Source organism: Semicossyphus pulcher, unplaced genomic scaffold, assembly GCF_022749685.1.
Source record: "Semicossyphus pulcher isolate SPU_LCO1_2020_fin unplaced genomic scaffold, fSemPul1.0.p SCAF_13, whole genome shotgun sequence".
Taxonomy (NCBI): Eukaryota; Metazoa; Chordata; class Actinopteri; order Labriformes; family Labridae; genus Semicossyphus; species Semicossyphus pulcher.
In genome coordinates this window covers 27137367-27157931 of record NW_027211637.1, presented here as the reverse complement: position 1 = coordinate 27157931, position 20565 = coordinate 27137367, and the positions used below count along the sequence as shown (strand labels likewise).

The 20565-nt window shown below is 42.8% G+C and overlaps 3 protein-coding genes across 6 annotated transcripts in view; 2 read left to right on the top strand and 1 right to left on the bottom strand.

Moving 5' to 3' along the window:
- The first annotated feature begins 571 nt into the window (after positions 1-571).
- Positions 572-11196, top strand: tmem269 (transmembrane protein 269). Of its 3 annotated transcripts, XM_069660381.1 has the most exons (8): positions 612-640; positions 2320-2370; positions 2998-3047; positions 4365-4512; positions 5051-5148; positions 8085-8228; positions 8314-8514; positions 8819-11196. In XM_069660381.1, the coding sequence occupies exons 4-8, from the start codon at positions 4472-4474 to the stop codon at positions 8926-8928; spliced, it is 594 nt and encodes a 197-aa protein (XP_069516482.1). In that variant the 5' UTR covers positions 612-640; positions 2320-2370; positions 2998-3047; positions 4365-4471; the 3' UTR covers positions 8929-11196. The 3 variants fall into 3 exon arrangements, with proteins under 3 accessions (XP_069516480.1, XP_069516482.1, XP_069516481.1); XM_069660379.1 differs by lacking the exon at positions 2998-3047 and having other exon boundaries at positions 572-640; XM_069660380.1 differs by lacking the exons at positions 612-640; positions 2998-3047 and adding an exon at positions 810-826.
- A 147-nt stretch (positions 11197-11343) lies between these two features.
- Positions 11344-14540, bottom strand: LOC138589246 (tyrosine-protein kinase STYK1). Its single transcript, XM_069659446.1, has 9 exons — positions 14489-14540; positions 14254-14397; positions 13947-14147; positions 13692-13873; positions 13527-13610; positions 13148-13365; positions 12954-12994; positions 12735-12831; positions 11344-11515 (listed from the first exon to the last, which is right to left on the bottom strand). Exons 1-9 carry the CDS (start codon positions 14538-14540, stop codon positions 11344-11346), a joined length of 1191 nt encoding a protein of 396 aa, XP_069515547.1.
- Positions 14541-17164: 2624 nt separating this feature from the next.
- magi3a (membrane associated guanylate kinase, WW and PDZ domain containing 3a) overlaps positions 17165-20565 on the top strand; it is a 148410-nt gene continuing 145009 nt past the window's right edge. For both annotated transcript variants that reach the window (XM_069659689.1, XM_069659688.1), the window contains exon 1: positions 17165-18357. In XM_069659689.1, coding sequence (XP_069515790.1) covers positions 18051-18357 — 307 coding nt within the window. In that variant the 5' untranslated portion in view covers positions 17165-18050. The remainder of the gene's footprint in view (positions 18358-20565) is intronic.

Genomic DNA, 20565 nt, shown 5'->3' with positions numbered 1-20565 from the left:
ATGTGACACCTGCACCATGGATGTGTGAGTTTATTCGGTCATACTTTTAATGCAATCACAGTAACAGCATTTCAACAACAAATAAAACTCTCTTGCGTTTCTTTATTTAATTTCCATACTTGTTAGAAGCATACTGAAAATAGCATTGTATTTTATTTTTTATTTTTTACACAGATTTGATTTCAAGTGATGCTCAATTGTGGTTTTATTATTGTAGGCAACTTAATGGTTTTACCATGAATGTAATAATGTAATAAAGAAGCCTAACATGACTTATTTTTAAATGAGTGAAACAGAGGTTTGCTTTTTAATTTTTAATTTTTAATTTTTTTTACAAGTATGATGCTTTGTTTTTATCAAAGCTTTGGGTCAGTGTTGGTTTTGTGTGCAAAGAAAGTGAATTCCTGATTTCTTAACAATGTACTCTACCCTGTTCACAATTTAGTAATTATTTTAGTCCATACATTTTAGTCCATCAACAGTACCTCCAGTAAATCGTCCACTAGCCAACAAAGCATTGGGGACCAATATTTGGAGAAAAACTACAATCAATGAAAACGTCATTTCCGGTGGAATATTCCAGCGGATTTTCCTTTGTCGTTAAAAGGACGCGCAGAAACAGCGGCTGTGAAGTGAACAGGTAAACGCTCTGATGTTTGTGCTATTTACTGCGTAGAGACGTTAACACTTTACTTAAAGGACAAAACAGAGATTATTTTTGTGAAGGAAAAAAAAACCGAGAAATAGGTCCAGCGTGTGCGTGCGCATTTAGAGGTCTCCATCAGTGGATTTATTTAGAATTTGTAATCTTTGGAGGTCCTTTCAGGTAAGAGGAGACGCACTTCATGTGTGTGAGTGTTACCTGTACCTGCACATCGTCAGTAAATATAGGAAAGCATCATGGGCATTCTATGCATTTTCTCGAATTTGGTCGTGACGCAGTCGCAAAAACAGCTACAGCTTCTTAGCTACTTTCTTCTGACAGCTTCATAGGCCTATTCACCTGTTCAGAAAATTGCATCGGTATGTATATGCCTGTTATGAGCTGAATCAAGGTCGATGTGGGATGAATGAACAAAATACGCTGCTGAATAATACGCGGTTTAGATTATTATATCATTTAGATTTCACCTGTTGTCAGTATAAAAGGAAAATAGATAAGCAGGACAGGAGGGGTTGCTCTTACGCACAGGACGTGCCTGTACGTTAGATATTAATTCAGCTGTAAAATCAACTTGTTAAACTCGAACAGGTCACCTTTTTTAATATAGAAACATTTCCATCAGCAGACAGATTCACAGCTGGTTATAGGTGGAAAAAGTAAACATATGTTTCACTAATGTAAAACAAACAATTCTGCAGTGTATAAAAACTCTGTTAAAATAACATTCCTGCATTCAAAATGTTACCCTAGTAGAAGTGCAAAGTATTAGCATAAAAATGCTTTAATTACTAAAAGTACTTATTATGCATGATGCAGCTGGTTAAGCAATTTTAAATTACTCATTGGCCTAACACTGCTTGGTAACTTGTGAACTTACCCAGCTAGCAGGGAGCGTTCACATAACATTGGCTAACATAACCTACAAGTTCTAATTACGGTTGAAAGACAACGTTTTAATCTAACATTCAAAGAACGTTTAAAGGATGTTTATCATTTCAAATAATGTTGTCACTTTAAAACTTTAAAGACAAAACGGTTGAACTTTAACATTCTGAATAATTTTCAGGATGTTATTGAGGCCTGGGATGCAAGAATGCCTTTTAAAAACATTTGCTCAATGTTACATAAAAACAAAGGTAGAACATGCTGAGGATCTTTCTGAACGATCAGAACGTGATTTGTAAAACGTTCCTGAAATGTGATTTGAACATTCTCACTGCAACTTTCTGAAAATGTTTACAGAGAAGGTTCTACTAGTAAAAACATTGCACGTAACACTCTCTCAACATTAATTATATCTTAATTCATCTGAATCTGCAAGTTAATAGTAACAGAAGTTATCAATTAAATGTAGTGGAGTAAACAGAACATCATTACCCTCTTAATTATGTTGGAGTGGAGGTGTAAAGCAGCAGAAGGTGGAAATATTAAAACATCTATTACCTAAAGATTATGCTTATAGCAGTATTTAAGTTTATTTACTAAAGTATAGCAAAGTGAAGCTAAATGTTAAAGCGTATGGTTGCCAAAACAAATCCAACTGATCCCATAAAATCTTGAGATTAAGATTAAAGGTCAAGTTTGGGGGCTGAAGATATATTTTATATGCATGCTTTATGTGGTAAAAGTAATCCCTTTTAATGTTTGTCTTTCAGCTATTGTTTGTGATCCAGAGACAATCATGATCCTCCTGAGTCCTTCTTCTGGTAGGTGCTTCTTCCTCAGTCTCATATCGGGCAGGGGTGTCAGAGATAAAAGCACAGCCCTGTGTTGACCAAATTAGGCTGCAAAACAGCCACAAACAGTCCCAGGGAGATGTGCTGAGATTCTTGGGATCCTGAGATCAATACTTTTTGTAACTACTATATTTCACAGTTCTATATGTTTAAATGTAAATAGTTTACCTTGTTCAGTTAGTTCACTTCTGGTTACCCTTGTTTCCTTGTTCTTTGTTTAGTTTTTTAAGTGGGGACCATCCTAAGCCTAACATAGCAGGGTGTTACATAACAAGGGCCTTCCCATCATGCTTTGCACTTAGGCAGCAATCCAGAATGAGTGACCTGCTTGAAATTGATTGTGTGTCTGGCTCTGGCTTCATCCTCTTTTTTTTTTTATCACCAGCCAGAAAGTGAGTTAAGTGGTTGGAGTATAGATTCAGTCTATTGTGTCATTAACTGTGCGGACAGAAGTGACAGCATCAGACTTTTTATTTAGCAAACTTGACAATTTCATGATTTTAACAGTCCATAAAGAGAAGTAAAAAGCATGCTGTCAAGTAAACCTGTGAGTTGTTGTTGGCTGTTTGTTGTGTCTCATACGCTGTTTTCTTTCAGATGAAGAGTCTCTTGAACTCGCCTGGCTTTGGACTCACAGGAAGTTCAGGGTGAAACAAACACTCTAAGGGTTGCTATACTGCAACATTTAAAATACTGCAGGTCATTTTTATGTGCATTCTGTCTTGGACAGTACTATGACATGAGAGAAAGTTTTAGACTCACAAGAGGAGGAGGCAGACAGAAAACAACAAAGTAGTCTTTGTTTGGCTTCATTAAAAACCATCACAGCTTTGGGGGGCAGACGCAGTGTTTGGCTAGAGCGAGGCAGAGGCAGCGGTCATTCCAACCTGCTGACCAAGACGTGGCTTTTATTCTGAAAATTTTGCCTTCAAAGGAACCAAACTGATTATTTAAAGGACCATAACCTTATTGGCTATATAACTCTATGATAGTTTTGTGTACTACAAAATAAAAGAAGCCAACGGGGAGATTTCTCTTTATGCCAAAATCTCCATTAAAGCCGAGGCTGCAGTGTTTTTTATAGATCCGAACAATTAGCTACATGCTGCCATGTCCTTGTCTCAGGTCACTACGTTAAACATGCTAATTGATCTCACGTCTGGTATGTGTCAATGCATTAGGTCCAGCTCACTCTCACTATAGCCAGTGGTGTTTGTGTTTAGTCCCCTTAGCTTCCTCCCCACACCAGTATTTGTGTGTATTCACCCTCTGATAAGATCACAGCTGAGTGCTAACACTTTCACATGCATCCTCTTCAGACATTGTTTCCTTTTGACATTTCTAGGGTACTGATTTTGAAGTTTACTGCATGTCAATGTGTCCGTTTTTTTTACAGCTAAATTATGTTTAATGTGTTTCTTTTTGCATAAAGATAACTGATAATGCAATGAGAACATAATGCCACACTATATTTTTGCATGCTGTAAGATACAGAGCTCTTATTGAATATGACTAAACAGTAACAAATGCATTTTAGTGATCTGAGAGTGGATGAATGTATCGTTAAGGTCGGTCTCCCTCCAATAAGCATACGTCTTGGTAAGTGATGCTTCTTTGTATAAGGCGAGGGAATCTATTTCAAAGTCTTATAATGCTGTAAGTACAGTCAAAATAAGAGATGCTAAACAACTGCAAACTGGACTCCCATTACATGGTACGAAATATACAATGATTATTGTATTGGCTATTATTTACCCATATTCACTCTCATGCCAACTGAGCTTTCACTCCTATGAAACAATCAGTAAACTATCCCTGTTAACACACAGTCATCAAAAGGCCAGCTGGTAAGGTTACCCCATCAAAGTAGGCCTTTAGCATTTAGCTTCTTAAACCAGAGGAGGTGCCAGTGGGGATTGACTTAACACAGACATCTCCTTACTGCTGCTGTTGTTTGGTCTCAGGTTTCTTCCAGTGCACCAACAAGCTCTTTCTAAGCGATCAGGCCACTGGACTCCAGATCAAAGAGTTTGCACGTAAAAATGCAGCTAACGCTCTGTCGGTCGCCAACATGGTCATGGGCATGGCCTCCATTCTCAGCAGTCTTAACGGGTGAGTGTACACACCGTTACCGGTTTGTACAATGTGAAACATTAGACAGGCTGAGCTGAGGGTCGGACAAAGTCTACAGCGTGGTTGGAATCGTTATGATCTTTTAATTTAAAGGGGAAACAGTAAACAAAGACTTTTTGCTCAGGTTTTCAAAGCCAACCGTACGTATGGAAGCCTGAGGGGCAAAAACAACATCGGGGGAACATATATAATATTTATCGGCTATATGTTTGAAAAAACTTAACATTCAAAACAGTTTAAAGATTCTGTTTTGTTGATGTTTTTGTTCTCCCAGTTTAGTTCTGTTTAGTTCTGTTTTGTCCCTCAGGGCCCCCGTACATATTGCTTTTTTTATCTTGACTTATAATATATTTCTTTATATATGGGAGAACTCAATATATTTGTAACACTGTTTAAATGTAACTTAATCTTGATCCAACTAGTTTCATCACTTTTCCATTGGTTGAAACCTCAAACTATCTTACCCATTGTAATGGCTTGCTGTCATTAAATCTAAACACTCTCTTGTTTTGTCCAGACACCATCATGCTGCATGTTGGCTCGTCCTGATTGGCTACCTGCTGGATTTGGCAGATGGAGCGGTTGCCAGGGGACTCGATGCCTGCTCTGCGCTGGGTAAGTGGACTGTTGTGGTCAATAGCTTTTAGCAGAGATAAACTTCAGCAGGGTTGTTGGCAGGGCTCGCTGCGCAGGCCTTTGTCTGGACCTCCTAATTTGGCCGCACAAAGTCGTCAACAAAGGGAGCCAGCTAAGAAAACTCTACAACTGAAAGACTCCGGATAATCTTACAAAAGTCTCCAAGAGAAGAATCTTACATATTTTATGTAAGGTTACTTGAGATTTATTAAATCAGTAACTTTTAAAGCAGCTTCTATATTTCTAAGGACTCTGCAGGTTTTAAAGTTGCAGCTCTCAGGGTTGTAATCCCCTTTCTTGTCTCCCCTTAAAGCCTATGGATAACAGAATCCACAGCAGCCTTCTAACAATGCAATTTAGGTTCCTTTATACATAACAGTTAGAATCTAAAATTATTGAAATCTTGTGTCAATCCAGTCATTTAAGTTTCTGTAAGCCTTTTTGATATTGGGTTTGAATTGGGCGTCTATAAGCGTTGATATTTATTATGTAAATTAGACAATATTTTCTGTGAACCAGCAGCTATTCGGCTGTTTACGCACAGCGTTAGCGTAGCTCACTAGCATTTATTTACAGCTGAGTGTTGACTTTAGTTGTGTATTTTCTGTAACCGAAGTTTAGTGAGGGTCATTGATTATCTACTTTCAGCAGTGGGTGTTGAGCTTCACTGGAGGGAATACAGTTCTGTAAAGGTACGACACTAGCTAACACTAGCCATTTGTTAGTGTTGCATTCATAGCTTTAGGGGCATCTAAGCTAACGTTGCATGCATAGGCTAACTGCGGCTGTTTTGTGGATAGCAAGGCTTTTGTAACTCACCATTTAGAGACCAATTGAAGCAGGGCTTCTGCTTCTTCCTCCTGATTTTTTCAGACGATGAAACAAACTGTTAATGGCTACTCAATGCTAATTGTCACCATCGCTGTGTGTGGAGCTTAATGGACCACATGCACACAGTCTTAAGAAATGGTCTAAACAGAGAAATGAGCTGTTTTTGTCGAGGTTTTCTAAAAGGTTTATTTCCCTCAAATTTTACTGGATGCTTAATCAGACTCAACTTTCATATCTTTTATGCATTTTTACTACTTTAAGCCACATGAAGAATTTTTTCTATAACAGACACCCAAAGCAATTACACAGCATACAAAATGTACCACCTGGCTTCTTTATCACAGTACCACAGTATGAAGTAAACTAAGTGACACAAACAGCTGTTGTTAAACCTCTTCCAGTGCGAAAGTTCACATTTAGTCGTACCCCAAAATAGCTCCCAGGTGCATCACAATACATCACTGGCTGCACATTTCAGAGGGCTTTGTGGCGCGGCGCATTTTTTTCTGCATGACTTTGCAGGTGGATGTTGTTTTGCCCCCCCACGTATTTTTGTCAAATGAACAATCATTTACTGATTAAGCAGCCTAATGCCACAGGATCACGCTCCAATTGTCTATCTTATCCCGCCGCTTGGGGTTCTCTGCATATCTGAAATTGCTAAAATTGTTGACCCTGGGCTGTGGAATTCCACCTCGTTCATTTAGGCAGTGGCCTGGATCACCTCATCCTCATCTGCTGAAAACATGCTCCGTGTTCCTGAGGGATAAAGAGACAAGGCAGCGCAGAATGTTGTTTATAGAATGGGCTGACTCTGAAATTTCCACTTGGAGATTTTTTGCACTTACACAATACCCACTGTCACATGTCGGTAACATTGGCAGTGACCAGGCTGTGGTATCTACTCTGGCTTTGATAGAATGTAAACTCACTACTAAGGCATTGTGGGATTGAAATAAGTCTAAAAATAGGACAATTAGTGCTCAATAGTAGATTTCGTAACGCTTTAAGATTATTTTGTGTTACGCTTAATAGTAGAACTGGATCCCAAAAGCAGACACACTCACAGGAGGTAGAATACAGGTAATCCGGTTTAATTAGAACGTAGGTAACAAGCAGCAGAATAACTGTGGCACAAAAAGACTCCTTGGGCTCAGGACGGAGAACAGGTGAGGCTGGGGGCGGCAGGACTGAGGCTGGTATAACAGGTATCTTCAGTTATCTCACGATACTTTCCATAAAGAACAGGTCTACACTGTACTCTTTGTAATATTATTTACAGATGCTTGATACAATGCTTGCTCATTAATAAATCAATGAGCGGGGCGCTGGTTTAGCCGAGTTGGTACAGCGGGCGCCCCATGTACAGAGGCTGTAGTCCTCGTCGCGCTGATCGCAGGCTCGACTCCCGGTCTGCCGATCATTTGGTGCATGTCGTCCCCCACTCTCTGCTCCCAACATTTCCTGTCTGTCTTCAGCTGTCCTATAAATAAGGGCAAAAAGCCAAAAAAAATCAGTGAGCAAGCACCTGGCAACAGGCCCAAAAAATAGGACCCAAACTGGTAGATCATACCAGAACCAAGGGGCCTGATAATTAAAACCTCTGCCTTATTCGCAGGGCACTATAAGCTCTTGAAGATATGATGGTGTCTGAACATTAAAGGGGGGGTATTATGCTAATCTGTGATATCTGTGGAGTAGCTTAGCATAATTTGCCGTTTTTTTCCCACACGGGTGCTATGTGCAGGCCCTCATACAGCGTCTGCTTGAAACGGCTCAGTGGGCTCTGTCCCTTTAAGAAACCCCACCTCCTACAAGCCCACTTTTGATTGGCCTGCTGAGGCTGCACTTTGTGACGTCACAAAAAAACTGTGTGAAACCAGGCGTTCACAGCAGACTGAGCTGAGAAGCCTGGTGATTGCTCCAACATATTTTTCCCTACAGATTTAAAACTTCACCCACGTTTAGTCCGGACATCCAACATTGTAACATTATATATACATCTTAAAATGTGAAACAGCTTAATACCCCCTCTTTAAGATCTTTGCAGGAGAGGATTCACATCATTCCTTTTTCATGTTCAGGTGCCAAACTGGATGATTTCGCTGACTTCACCACCTTCGGGATTGCCACGTCGTTGCTCCTGAGGACCTCTGACCTGGTGGACAACATCCTGTGCATGTGTTACGTCCTGTCCGTGTTTGTCCGCCTCTGTTTCTTCTCTAGCGGTGAGCTCCAAAGTGAAGTGTTATTTTCTGATCTTTTCATTTGAGTCTTTTATTTTATCAAGATTTTTTCTTGTTTGGTTCTTAGGTATCCCATTCATGTACCGCGGCCTGCCCTGCATCTACTCCTCAGCCATCCTGGCCAGCGCCTCCCTGCTGTCAGGGGGAAACCTGGCCTTGCTGCGGGTCATCGCTGTGGCCATGATCCTCTTTATGATCAGTCAGAACTTCTACCCTCACGACAGAGTGCTGGAGTCCCAGGCCTGGAAGAAAGTCGTCTATGCTGGAGGTAAAGCCATTTTGAAAAGCTGATGGCATTGGGAACATATTAGCATGCAGACGTTAGCATTTAGCTCAAAGAACTGCTTTATCTGGGTACAACCCAATGACTGTATAAAGACGGATATCTCCATCTACTCTTATTTTAAAAAAGGAAAGCCAAAATACCCCCAGAAGCGAGTTCAATTGACATCCGGCCCCTTCCGTTAACCAAATCACACATTTAACTTACCGAAGAAACGACAAAGATCCCTCATGTCAGGGTGTTCACCAGCAGAGCAGCTTCACTTAACTTCTGTTTCTTTCATTTCCAGGGGTCATCATGGTGTTCTGCTCTTCCTTCCCCCCTGCATGTGTGTACTACCTGCTGTGGTCTGTCTCCTACATCTTGTTCCCAACATCACTTTGGAGCAGTAAAGTATAAACGGGGTGCTGGTGCTTTGTCCAAAAAAGGTTTACCTCTGGCCCAGCTGGGTGAACTGAGGCTTCAGACTGCTGCTGCTCCCTTCTGCCATGGAGGATCTAAGCTAAAACACTGGCGAACACTTGCTCTGTTAACCTTTATTTTCATATGACACCCGGATTGAAGAGAGTTAGAGTGAGCACTGAGAGGGGCATTTTCATGTTAATTGTTAGGATTAACCTCAATGCAGTCTTTTGTTTTGTTGCATTTTCACTGAAGCCAGAGCTTCGAAGGCTTGTCCTAAACACTGAACTTTCATCAGGTTTATGTCCTGTGTAATCTCCTGTCTTCAGAATGAATCCAATCTCACATCAATGTCAGCAGACGTCATTCTCTTACATATAAAAATAGATTATTTCAGATGAAATAATTGCATCCGAATGTATTTCCCCTCTAATTTGGATATTTTGGAATGTTTAATTTTGTAATCATACAGGAAGTCATAACTCATTATGATGCCGCTGTTCGAGTCCTACAGTATGTAGGTAAGGCCTTTAATCTATGTCTATACAACAGGATTTTTTTTGCAGCCTATTATACGTTTAAAATGATAATCTCAAAGATTTTCATGTAAATAAATGTCATTTAACTCACTATCTATCGCCGAATGAGGTAACACAAGGTGATTGAGCCTATGGCCCACTGATGAAAGCCTTTGCATTTGCAGTATTACAGACTGGGGCCCAGTTAGTGACACGTTTTCCGTCACCCAGCAGTGATTGGTCTGCCAGAGAGGGTAGGCGGAGCTAAGCGGCTGCTTTTCCGCTCTCTGCAAGTGTTGCGAGTAAACAGTAATCTACTATGGCTGAACAAACAAAAAAAAAGATGGATGACTACAGATACAACTTCCAAAATAAGTGAAAATCCAAAGAAAAAGAAACATACTCGACGCTCAGATGAAGCAAACAGTCTAAAAAGGAAAGCGACCGTCAGCGAGGAAATTCAAGAGTTACAACCGGAGCCAACCGTGGACGTCACACATGCAGCACTGTCTGGATATCTGGGAAGTGTGCTTCCACAACTACAGTTTATCGCCATAGGTGGCGCCAAAGAGAACAAAACTGAGATCTTCGAGATTAGGATTTAAAGAACTATGACCAGTCTTGTGTTAACTGTCTGTTATTATTCGTACCTGGGTTGGGGTCACCTCACTTTTGTAGCATCCAGGTCAGGATGTCGGCCCCCTTAAAATCCACTTTTCCTTTTTGTCGGAGTTACAACTCCAGTAAATTAATAGTAAGAAAACTTCAAACACGGTACATCAGATAGTTATAAATATACGTTTCAAATAAGCTCAACTGAGCCCGACTCTGGCTTCTGTAAATAAGGGACTTTTCATATGTTTAGCTTTTAAGAATGTTAGCTTTTTACCAAGTGGTCCAAGAGACGAGTGTTAGATTTCCATATTTCTTCTATGTTGGATTTTATTTCAGTCATTGTGTTTGCCTCTGTTTTAAGAGGCTTTGGAGTCATAATAGTAGAACGACAGTGGATTACCACTTCATCTCATTATGCTCTCCAACAACAGCTTAACCAGGCGTGTACAATCACTTGTAGAAACACCTGCAGTGATGGAGGTTTCTGATGGGAGTCAGAAAAGCAACAAGGGTGGATGTTGCAAGTCCTGAATAGCGCTCCAGCAGCATTTCTCTGCTGCGAGTGAGTGTGAATTTACTCTGTAGGGTTGTGGCCGCACACACCAGCTGCTTCTTCTGCCACCTAGTGAGTAAAAACAATCGCCTCACTGCAAGTCCTGCCTCCACCGTAAACATGATGCATTGCAGCGCATACAAATGCATAAAACCACCGCTAGTATTGAAGCAGCACTGAAACTTTAAAAGCACAGAGGTTGAGAAAGGAGAGGATACGTGTGTGACTCTTTGACACGGCCAGTATTCACTTTTTTTTGTGGACCAGCCCTTTTATAATATCACTCAATCTCATTTCACACTGTATTTTTTGATGATTTGAACCTTTTATAAGCTATAACTCATAGTGTTAGCAATATATGAGTGCTCTGAATGAGACAGAAAAAGTCTTCGAACTCATTGTTGTGGTTTGTGATCTACAGCACTCATCAACTCAGCAGTGCGTTCAGTTTATCGTGCGAGTGTTTTGGTTTCAAAGTCACAGTATTGTATGCATGCAGAGAGCATTTCAGATACAAACTCTGTGCGGAGTTCTGTGCTTTTAAGTCTGTACATTTTTCACAATAAAGTGACTACAACGAAATAAGTTGCATTCAGCGTCATCATTTCATCACTTCATAAATGTTTGACTGTTAAATCGTTGCATGGAAGACATTTGACAGGAAACGATCTGATAGATAATCGCACTTTATCAGGGTTTGCAATGTTTGGCAGCACATGAGCCTTTCTATGATGGCAGTCCGGCCTTCCTGTTATACTCACAAATGTCTATGACCTGAGGAACACATATATCTTTAGTAGCTCCTAGATGCAGCGAGGACTCCAACAGCTTTATGATGGCCGAGAATGGAGGTCTGTCTTTGAAACTCCACATCCAACAGTACTTCATCAGATCATACCTGCAACACATGCAAAAGCAATTTAAATCTGTCTTTAGAAAATAGTTCCGTATTTGAACTTGATCCATGTAGACAATTATTGTTTCCTGTAATTTAAGTAACAGTATTAACAACACCTAAAGTGGACGGACACATCTGGTTTCATGGTATAATAAGTAGGATTTTTCCTTGCAGTTTGTCAACAACACATTCAAACTGGGCCCCTCCTCCTGGACTCTTCGTCACCAGAAGATCTCTCTCACTGTCTTGTGCGAGAACACGCCCACCCTGCCGAGCTAACAGCGACAGCAACACTGTTACCTTAGCGCCAGCATGCTAACCGCCGGTTAGCTTGTCCTACTCGGTTTGAGGCACCGACCTGTCCAACAGAAAGAAGGCCAACTCTGCACTGCTCTTTCGCCATGTTCGCCGCTCTGAATGGGGCCCAGATACTAATTTGAACCACTCCCACACTCACCTGTACGCTGTGATTGGCTCAGGGAACCACAACAGCGCTCCTCCTGAAAACGTCCCGTGCAAAGCAAAACAACAGAATAGATGCAGAGGGAAGGGTCTCACAAGGGTCTGCACACACACGTATAGAGGCCCATAAGTGAGGATTTATATTATATTTGTAAAAGTCTATATTTTATTTTTCAAGGAAAATCCTACTTATTATACCTTTAAAGTCCCAGTGCTGTTATACTCTATATCAGCGCTCATGGAATGCCTTGTGACCAATCAAATGACTTGGTTGTAACTTGCTGTTGTTTTAAAAAGCAATATCACACTCGGGGTCATGCTGTTATACTGAATATCGGCATGGCTGTGATTCGGTCGGCCTCCTGCTGAAGATCATCACCGCTGTGCCGATATTCAGTATAACAGCACTCCCTGTCATGCGATATTGCTTAATAGTTCATTAGTGCACTTTAGCGAGGCAATTAGGTGGCTTTTTTGAATATATTTGGTAATGGATATGCTAGCTTTTCACCAGGCCTTTGTGTTATGCTAAGCTAACCGGGCTAGCTCCTGCTAGTTGTTTTTCACAGACAGACATGACACGGATCAGATCTTCTCATCTAAATCTTTGCACGAGAACTTTCCATATGCTTTGACTTTTTCTTTTAATAGCTCAACAAGAGTATTCGAACCGAAACATGTTGACTCATCTGCTAACAGTCTAGTAACCGTATATTACATATTCTTATGTGGGACACTTTCCATAACGTTAACTTACAAAGGGCCTCCACAGCTGTCAGGTCTCTTCATTCGATAAGACCCCTGCAGCTTTGGAAGCACAGACAGCGGCTCCAGCTCAGGGTATGGAGGAGAGCCTGAGATAATTGATTAAATAAATGTTTAATACGATATGCCAAATAGTTTGTCATGATCCAAAACATATAAAGTAGTACGTTTAAATGAATGTAATCAGAAAGAGCCCAAACATGCAGCTTACCTAAAGTAACCAGTTCATACAGTAAGATTCCAAACGACCACCTAGGAGAAAGAACATTTTGACTTATGTTCACATCATTTTCTGTAATAATATATTTCCATGCAAAAGCAAAATGAGATCATATTCGTGACACATCAACACTTTCTAGTTGTGTTGTCTGCATTTCGTTTCCTCAGACATGACTCTGCCCTTACACGTCGCTCCTGTCGATGCTGAGCTGCATCATTATCCTCTCTGGAGCCTGCCATTTGAGCGGCACCTCTGCTGCCCTCTGCCTAATTGCTGAATCCGTTCTGCGTCCTTCAAATGCCACGCCCAGCCCCGACACCCGGGCTGAGAGGCCGGGGCCAATTAATATGTTCCTGGCAGCAACATCGCCGTGCACCAGCCTGTGCTCAGATATCAGGTAGTCCTGAGGGAGGGAGGAGCCAATTACAGCCAAACAAATCAGTATGTGGCTGGAGGATTCATTCAGAATTCAGAACACTTTTTTCCTAAAGTACATGAGTTCATGACCTGCCAGCTGAAATGTGCTCATGTTAGTTGTTTGGGGAGTAAAAAAAAGCGACTCACCAGACCAGCTGCAACCTGCTTTGCCACCAGAAACACTGACCTCTCAGAGAAGTTCAGCGATGGCTCTGCATGCTTTGATTCCCTCTAGAGGAGAAACATTCCTTGTTATTGTGCTAAATTCTGCCTCTTTTTATCATCAAATATAAGTCCAAAACTGTGAGTTACTTTTCTGAGTGTCCAGAGGAAGTGCAGCAGGTTCCCCGGGCTGCAGGCCTCCAAGACCAGACACATGGGCGGACGCTTGGTCTGACAGAACAACATCCGCACCACGTTCTCATGTTTACACACTGTGGCGTGGAAGAGGATCAACTCCACAAACTCCTTCGCTGCAGGCTGGTTAGAGGCATCTATAAGGTGAATTATTACAATGTCATCTTTCAATGATCTCTCAACATGCTTTCACTGTTATTCACGCTGTACCTCGGAGGGACTTCACCACCACAGCAGAGGAGGCTCCGTCTCTCTTCTTCAGCAGACCTTTACAAACAGGGCCAAGACGACCCGTCTGCCAAAGCTCGAGCCCCTCGAGGACGCACTCTTCCGGGATTTCCCAGGGCAACAAAGCTGCCTGGACCTTTGGAGTGCTTACAGAAACTACAGTCAGGGACACACTCGGCTGCCCTGTAGGAAAAAAAAGCACGAGAGATGATGCAGGTTTGTTGTGAGAAGAGACAAATTAGCACCTGATGAAAAAGAACTTTTAAAGTACAGTTATTACACTTCTTACTCGTTGTGATCTCATCTGAGGTGCTTTGACGTCTTTGTTTTTTCTTGAGGAGGTTGCAGAAAATCAAAACCACCACCAGAACTGTACTCAGAGCCAACAGGCAAGGGATGATGATTACAGCAAGTGGGCCTGATGACTCCTCAGCTAAACGAGCGGTGAAACAAAGAGGCAGGTTCAGAATGAGAGAACCAGGAGTATGCACTAACATGCAATAAGTGCCATGTGTACAACTTACAGCACGTGGGGAGAGAGGTATCGTTGCTGCAGCCATGAGGAGCAGCTGACATGTCTCACACGTGGGATGAACGTCAGATGAACGGTTTGCCCCTGTGCAGAAAGACTATGGGGTAACTAAAAAATCAAAAGTCTCGCAAAACGTCTCGTTGCAGCAAAGTTTTCCTACCTGACACCTGATGCAGCAATGGTCCACTGAGCACATGTTTCCATCCTTGTATTATAAGATTTGACGGCAGCAGAGAAGTTGAAGAGTCACAATAACATCATCTGTTTTTAAAGCTCAGCTCAGCTCTGTCTGTCTGCCTGCGAGGGCGCTGACCGAAGAGCTGAGCTGGAAAGTTGACTGAATGTTAATCATTAACAAATCACCAGAAACGGTAACATCAACAGGTGTTGTCCTCACATCTACTGTACTGCTTACTGCCTGAACGGTTACATGAATATACTGTGTTTCATATGCACACAAAAAGTGTTAAATCTTGCTCCCATCAGAAGATGAACAGAGTATAATGTATTAGGCTATAATTACCATTAGGAAGAAAAAAGTAACTGTGTACAATTAAAGCTGCTGTGAGAAACTTTTGGGTTGTGTTGATTTTGGCGCCCCCTGCAGACAAAGCCGCACCTCTTATCTCTTTGCTGATTTTGTCCTGTGCGTGCTTAAGGGCGCATTCACACCTGAAGTCTGTTTGTTTGGTCCGAATCAAAGACCAAACTGTAGCAAAGTTGCATTTTGCCTCGAGTTTGGTTTGTGTTCACTCTGCAGCTTTTACCAGCTGACCAAAAGTTCTGATGCGCGGGGAAACTGCTCTCTGATTGGTCAGAATTTCCACGTGTGTCAACTCCCTTAATTAAACAAAGTAAGAGCACACTGATCAATCACTCTCAACATGATCGCGGACTTTAATGGTTTGTTGTCTGAGTTTTTGACTTTCAACCGACACCGTTCGAGCAGATCTATCAGCTCCATCTCCTTTAGTTTTCCACTGAACAGTTTGAACACCTCTGTGTTCTTGTGCATTTCCGCAAGCATTTGTTTAGTCTCCCATATTTCTATTTCCTCATTGCTCCCCCACGTCTGTCCTCTGCTCATCCCCCTGTGTGTCTCTGCAAATGTCAGCACCCGTAAACATACTACACTGCACAGTTTTATGGTTTGTTTCCTGTATTTGGTCCTACTTTAAGTCCGATTACGTTCTCACCAGAATCAAACCGGATTGTGGTTCGTTTGGAAACGGGCCGAGACCCGTCTTTTCTAGCGGACCAAGGTCCGGTTGTTTGGTCCACACCAGAGTTTCATTCCCGGTTCACACTGGAATTTTTGCCTGGAAAACGTAAACAAAGGCAGCGTGCAGTTAAAGGGGCTGTACCTCTTAAATGGATATTCTCATATTTAGGTTTCATAGTTTTGGGTGTTTATTGTTCACAGTGAAAAAGTGAAAACTGCATTATTACACGTTTGTCCAGAATGACCTTTTTAAAAAGGTCGCCTCTGAAATGGGCTGTTCAGAACAGCTGCAGGTTTCTACGTAGAACCTTGCTTTTACTGAAATCGATCATCATTCACCGTCGTTCACCTCAGGCTGCCGTCTTCCACAAACTTGTTGTCAAGTCGTCAAGATTTCAACTTACCATTCCGATACCTCCTGGTGATTCTGGCTCGCACATGTAAGGCCGAATAACCGATCCTGAAGCAGCCATGTTTTCTACAACTTTGATCGCACGCGTGGGGGCGGGGCTACGCAGTCACTCCGAGTACAGTCAGCTAATCGTGGCTAAGGTCTAAACTTTGAATGGCAGAGCAGCTTGAATTAAATTAAAATATGTACACAATTTTTTTTTTAAAACTAAACAAACTTTACCAACATGATTCAAAAGCACATTAGAATAACGTTAATAATAATGTTCCCTTTAAAGCTTCGTCTGACACCGTCCCCTGCCAGCAGGTTCAGGTATTAAAAATAACTATACAGATATAATCAATCTTGTTGCTGATGGTCTGGTTTGCTTTTATAGGTCATAAAGGCATCATGAGTAATTTCAGTTCCATAACCAGCGAAAAACTCCTCACGGGAGCTTTAAAGACTAATGAAAACTGGTAAAACCAATAAAACAGGGGAACAACCTTTAAAGATCAGTACCTCTGTCTATGCTGTAAGTGTAAACACATTTTATATCTGTACAGGGGCATCAAGTGATGCTTGAAAACAGGTGCCATCCTCCTCACTATTACAACCACAGGAGGGCGGAATTGCGCAAGAAATCGCCTGCAGCCAGTTGCCTTCCCCTCAGCTCTGTGTGCAAGAAAGGTTGCAGTCCTCCAAACGCGTCTCGTGACACTTAAACAATAGAACAAAGCTCACAGGTCACATCAAAGCTGCATATGACTCTAGAAAGGACACTTAGGAGCATAAGAGGAATTGGACAGAAACTTATAATAAACATTTCCCACGTTAAATTATGAGTCCCTCTGCCGGAACTCCGCCTTACTTAACACTCCATGGAAACAAAACCCAGCGCTTCCCAAGCACAAAAGACCCGCCCCTTCTCATTTACTATTGGCTCGATGGAGGGACTGTAGGACCAGCCCCCGAGCGCTGATTGGTCAGCCGCCTTTGCAATCAGGAAAGCAACACGGAAAAAGATTTGAAAAAAAAAAAAAGTTCTGGAGTGAAGCCTAATCGGATCACTTCTGTTTCATACTGCTGCGTAGTTTTTGAGCAGAAATCAAATCCCCACAGTGCCTCTGGAGACGCAGGGAGGAGCGCAGAGGGCGCAGCGCTGAAGCAGACGCCGGGCTTCAGATCGGTGTTTGAAGGGATCAGATAACAGCCCGCTTCAGAGGAGGGCCAGGTATGTTTTTCCGTTTCCAAGGACTGCCTTGCTGATGTCACCACGGAGGGAGGAGGGCACGAGACGAGGACAGGTGCGCAGAGTAAAGTTGGCTCTCCGGAAGGTTTGGATGAAGAGCTGTCAGTGAGAGGATTTCCCAACAGCTGCTTATCTTTTAGAATATCAGGTTCAAAGTTTTCCTGTGTCTTTCTAACTGTTTTTCCGGACTGTATCAGTTTGTTTCGGGTATTCCTGAAGTCTTAAGTGGAATATTCACTTCACGCTTTTGGAACTCTCTGGTGCGTAAAACTGCGGGGCTCACAGGGCCCGTGTTGCTCCGTAATATCGGGGGTTTGACGTTTTAGAGAAGCTGCTGCTGTTTATTAAGTCCACGTCGCTGTGAACTGGGGTGTGGGATCGAGACGCCCCAGCATCAGAAGCAGCACTTTCCGCTTCAATGCGACACTGACGCAGCTGATCTCGCATCCCAGTCGCAGACAGGTGATGCTCGAGTAATTCAATGGAAGGATCGATCCAAAACGGAGGGAGTTTAATGTGAGAAAAGGACTTCTTTTCAGTGGAATGGAATACAACACAAGAAAGCAGCCTCAACTTCTGTAATCTGCAATGATTTCCCTGTGCGTCACTGCGTCTTAGGATCACAAGCAGCGTTGAAGGACACTCGTTCCTGGACTTCCTTTTTTACAGCTTTACAAGATCCACCAACAATGTCCAAGACCCTGAAGAAGAAGAAGCACTGGTCCGCTAAAGTCCAGGAGTGCACCGTGTCATGGGGGGGCTCCGGGGAGCTGATCACGGTGGTGGAGGTGCGAGGCGGCGCGGAGCTGGGAGAGTTCCCCCACCTCGGACACATAGTTTCGGAGGCGCTGGTTTGTCACCCCGGGAGGTATCCCTGCAGCGGGGACGTGCTGCTGGAGGTGAACGGCACTCCGGTGAGCGGACTCACCAACCGGGACACTCTGGCTGTGGTTCGGCACTTTCGGGAGCCCATCCGACTGAAGACTGTGAAACCAGGTGTGTGCCAAAGACCCCCTACACCCCATCCACACCCCACATACAGACACAAGTGTCATGTTTTTTAAAAAGTGCTCTAAAATCTGATGGAGATGCTTAGGGAAGGTGCGAGTAGCAAGGACTCGGGATACAGCCTCACAGCTGAGACCCTGCTTGCCTGTAGGGCAATATGTTGAAGCATGAAGGATTGGAGTGTTTTTCTAGCATATCTAAATTGCCTATCTGCATGCCTTCTTATAATGTCCATGCAGACAAAACGTGCTGCTTTCGCTGCAGCAGAACAACACAAGTGAGATGCCTGCTGTGTTGAAGTATCCTTGTTCGTAGTGGCCAGATGTGCAGACGCACTGCAACATAAGCTGTGAAAGGTCATTAAGCCTGCAGCTTTTTGTCTGAACTTATTCTCTAATCTTCTTTGCTTTCATGCACAAAGTGTGTCCTGTCCGATCCTGGGCTTTCATTCTGTAGTACAGTCATCACACACACTGCTCTAGTGTCCTTGTCTCTCTCTTTCTGTACACTCAGCTGAAAGCGTATTGATTGGATTTATGTGTCCGCTTTTTCTGACTTGCTAGCAATTAGTTTGTTCTTCTTTATGTCTCACATTCGTGCCTGATTAATGTGCTAATAGTGCCTGAGCATATTGACAGTCAGGCTCTGCCAGGCATGTGGGACAGATTGGGTGTGTATGTGTGGATGGGTAGATTTGATAGAGGCTGTGCTGACTGTGGTGCTTTGCAAACACTTAGCAGGGATTTGTTAATGGTTGCCTCGCCAGCTCAGACAGTGTCGGTCTGCTTGCTGCAGTTGAGGTGAGTCCAAGTCTAATTGAATCAATTAGGTCCATGTCCTGAAATCCCAGAGATGCTGCGCCAGGCTGGTGACACAGTTTGACACCATGACAGTCAGGGGTTTGTACTTCACGGGGGTTTTTCTGTGAAGCGGATTGGTCCTCTAGTTTACCTGTTGATAATTAATAGTTTAATGATCAGGAGTCTTCGCTTATTTGACACTTCCACTACAGGGCTAAACAGTATTTTCATGTCGTCCTGATATGAACATGGGCATGAACATTGCACAAATAAAGGGGGAGAAACATTTGTTCTAAATCGGCCATGCATTACACAATTTGGCCGATCACATGAAGCCCCAGCTAGCTGTCAGCACCGTCACATTAACTGGTGTGAATTTGGTGCCGACTGCAAAGTCATCTTGCAAGACGGCTGAGGAGAGACGATGGAGGAAAATGTGGTTAATGAAGATGTTTTGGTGAAAAAGAAGAGCACTTCAGCTCTCTGGGATGATTTGGGATTCAGCAGAGACAACATTACAGACACAGGTGTGAGAGATGCAGGACAGCAAAAACATTAAGGGGGGGTATTATGCTAATTTCAAGCTTCATATTTCACTCTGTGATACCTGTGGAGTAGCTCAGCATGATTTACAATTATGTTTTCTCTCACTGTTGCTCTGTGCAGGCCCTCATGCAGCCTCTGCTTGAAACGACTCAGTCAGCTTCCCCGGAAAGGGGGCGAAGATTAGCGCGTCGACAAGGGTTTTGATCAATGCCGATCGGAGCAGAGGCGATAATTAACCTGCTGCTGAGTCATTTGACCCGGGTCTGAAAGCCGATTGTAACCTTTAAGCTAAGGTGTTAGCGGGTGGGCTATGGGTATGTGGGAATGGGCGCGACCTCCGGAGTCAATCGCGCCCATTTAAGTCAATGCTTGTGATTCCACAGCACGCGCCGTGGTCCGTCTCCGGCGCGTCTCAGAAGCGCATCTCCGCTCTGCTACGCTAAACATACGCGCCGGGTCTATTTTTGACGGAGGTCGCTTCAAGTGCGCGTCAAGCTGAACAGAGCATATCGTTCCAAACAGGAAGTCAAACCTTCATATCGTATCGCCAGATTCTTTCCAATTCACAGATGTATCATAGTTCAATCTAGTGAGTCGTGTTTCACTTTTTTGTATCATATAAGACAAAACTTTTCCCTGCTTGTGCTTCAAACACACTTTACAGTTTTATATCTTTAGACGCTCGTTCAGTAAAAGTGCATTATCTCGTCTATATGACACTTACAAGCTCTCTAACATTTCCTCCTGACCTTGTGTTATGTAACGTTAGCTAAGTGATGCTCAGGCTCCACTTTGACGTGCGCAGGCTACTTCATACAGCCTCCTCTGTTCCCTTTGGGGGGGCCTCACT